The sequence below is a fragment of the Pteropus vampyrus genome, unplaced genomic scaffold (assembly GCF_000151845.1).
Source record: "Pteropus vampyrus isolate Shadow unplaced genomic scaffold, Pvam_2.0 Scaffold131, whole genome shotgun sequence".
Taxonomy (NCBI): domain Eukaryota; kingdom Metazoa; phylum Chordata; class Mammalia; order Chiroptera; family Pteropodidae; genus Pteropus; species Pteropus vampyrus.
In genome coordinates this window covers 2,460,874-2,463,466 of record NW_011888912.1, presented here as the reverse complement: position 1 = coordinate 2,463,466, position 2,593 = coordinate 2,460,874, and the positions used below count along the sequence as shown (strand labels likewise).

Sequence of the window (2,593 nt, the reverse complement as noted above, 5' to 3'; positions counted from 1 at the left end):
TGTCCCTGACGGAGGTGGCTGCGGGGCACCGGCTTCCAGCTGGGCTCGCCGACCGCTCACTCGGCTCTGGACAGGGGTGGCAGGGCCGTGGGCCAAGTCCCGTTAACACCACAGCCTGGGCCTGCTCCGCCCCCAGCGGGGCCCAGCTTCCCTGGACATCAGTTTTCCAGCTGTGGACCAAGCAGGCTAGACCGTCCAGCGTAACTGACCCTCTGTCCAGCACAGCTTCAGAGGGAAGCACATGGCTGAAGTCAGCTCCCCGCTCCTGACCCCAGGCTGGGCCCCCTGCACCCAGTCCTGGGCCGGCAGTCAGCGGGAGGGGCATCTGGGCCGGCTCTGCCCTTTCTCAGCTTCGGGCTGTGCCCGCAGCGAGAGGAGGGGTGTGAGGTCACGGCCCCCAACTGCAAACGTGGACAGCTACACGCGCCCAGCAGCTCTGCCCAGCGTGGCCTCCAAGGGTCACGGCTTGCCCTAGGCAAGGGTCCCTCTGCTGCTTCCGCCACTTGAAGGCCCGTCAGCTCAGGAGAGGTGCCCCGGCGTGTGGACTGGGGTGACGAGAACTGGCTGTGCCCTGGCGCCCCGGGTCCCTCCCCAGCCTGTGTAGCCCCCCTGGAGCCGCGGGGCCCCGGCTGGCGTGGCCAGGGTATTGGGGAGCCCAGCAGTCTCTGTTCATGTGGCCCCGGCCCAGAGCTGCAGGGGAAATGGTGAGTGTGGGACACGCCGACCGTATCCCAGCCCTGGCCGGCAATGCCCAGAAAACACAGCTTCTGAACACAGGTGGGGCGCTGAGCGGCCAGCCCCCCGTCAGCCACTTGCCGCTTACACTAACTGGCAAACAGCTCGCATCTCTCCCTCCCTCGTCAGCTGCCACCGCAGACAGACGCCACGCCGCCCTCGGCTCGGCCCCGGCCGCCCTCCGAGGCCCTCACCCTGGCCGTCGCTGGCTGTTCCCACTTCCAGCCAAAGCTCTCACTGTCACAGAGCTCTCTGCTGCGGGGTCCCAGGGTTCCCGCCTGGGCCCCCCGACCACCCAAGGCACACTCTGACTGAGGGGGAGGCACACGTTCGAGTCACATGTTAGGGGGAGAGCCAGGGAGGCCATGTGGCGCGCGGGCCCGCAGCCAGGCCCAGCGGCCGTGTCCAGCCGGCCTCCCCTCTGCTGGACACCGGACGCCGGCCTTCCACACCCCGCCCGGACTCACAGCGTCTCCAGACTGTGCAGGCCCTCGAGGCTGTGGGTCCCCAGACGCTGGATGCGGTTGTTATGAAGGTGCCTGTGTGGGAAGAAGGGACGCGTTGGACTGGGCGCCCACAGCCCCGGGCCGGTGGGGGGGGGGCGCAGACAGTGGCTCAAGCAGGAAGGTGGAGGCAGAAGCACAGACAGATGACCCCAGCGCTCGGCCCTCTGTCTCCAGTGACAAAATGATTGGCCGAGCCCGACTTCGGGAGTCACGCTCTCCAAGGCTAGGCTGGCCACGGGCTGCGTAGTTTTGAATTCTGATCGAAGGCAAAGGAATGCCCCAGGCCGCAGCTGACCGGGCTCCCACTGCCCTCAGAGGCCTGCTGTCCGCAGGGGCAGAAGGGGGCTCCAGCCGAGGCTTCCTTTGTGGTCCGGCCCCCGGGACCCAGCCTGCCTGACTCGGTGGCCTGACACACTTACAGGAGCCAACGGCCAACCGCTGCAGACAACACATAATTAAGGGCTGAGCTTTCTCCTTAGCGAGAGCTACAGACCAGCCTGAGGGCGGCCTGCTGTGGCCAGGGCCTGGGGAGGCTTCACGAGGAGCCGTCTGGAGCAGAGCCTTGGTGGGTGGGCGCCCTGGACAAGCAGGGGGAAGGACATTCTAGGCAGAGCTGATGGTGGGGACCACGGTGCAGGACGGCGAGGGTCCGGCAGAGGCGGGACATCGGTCTGGGAGAGACTGTGGCGGGGAGTGGAGCAGCGGCCATGGGTGACACGGAGCCCTCCCAGGTCCCAATGAGACGAGTGAGACGGCAAACACGAGACCCTGCCCTCGTCCCCGATGTCACCAGCAAGACGAGCACAGAGACGTCACGTAGTGTAAGTAAACCGGTGCCAAGGATCGAAATCCTGGGGATTCTCCCTAAAATCCCAGTCTGCGGCGAAGCGGCTCCCTGCTTCCCGTCTCCGGGCTCTGGATGCCACTAACTGAGGAGGTGGCGCAAAGCCACAGGGCGTCCGGAGGGGGCCGTGACTCACGCTCAGCACCTGGCCCGGACGCTGGACACGGCGTCCGAGCTCCCCCTCCCCCGGGCTCACACAGGCCAGCGGACCTCACTGAGCTGCGAGTCCAGCCCGCAAGCAGCTTAGAGGGGAGACCCAGCCGGCGACACAGCCACACAGGCCAGACCGCGGCCCAGGACGCCCACAAGAGGCACAAACACGCAGCTTGAAACGACAGCACAGACGGGGCTAAAAACAGCCAGAGGAGAAGCTCATGGGTCAAGGAGCTGGTTGTCACCGGAAGGTTGGGACAGACACGAACGAATGTGGAGGCCCAGGAGGGGACACAACACAGGGGACGCTGGTGTCCCCGAGGGACGGGGCCCAACGTGACGCGGGGACAGGGCC

General features: G+C 66.7%; 1 protein-coding gene across 1 annotated transcript in view; it reads right to left on the bottom strand.

Annotated features, from left to right (window-relative positions):
• LGR6 (leucine rich repeat containing G protein-coupled receptor 6) overlaps positions 1-2,593 on the bottom strand; it is a gene marked incomplete at its 3' end in the record, with an annotated part of 25,149 nt that overhangs the window by 16,832 nt on the left and 5,724 nt on the right. Inside the window, exon 3 of the mRNA XM_023534777.1 lies at positions 1,203-1,274. Coding sequence (XP_023390545.1) covers positions 1,203-1,274 — 72 coding nt within the window. The remainder of the gene's footprint in view (positions 1-1,202; positions 1,275-2,593) is intronic.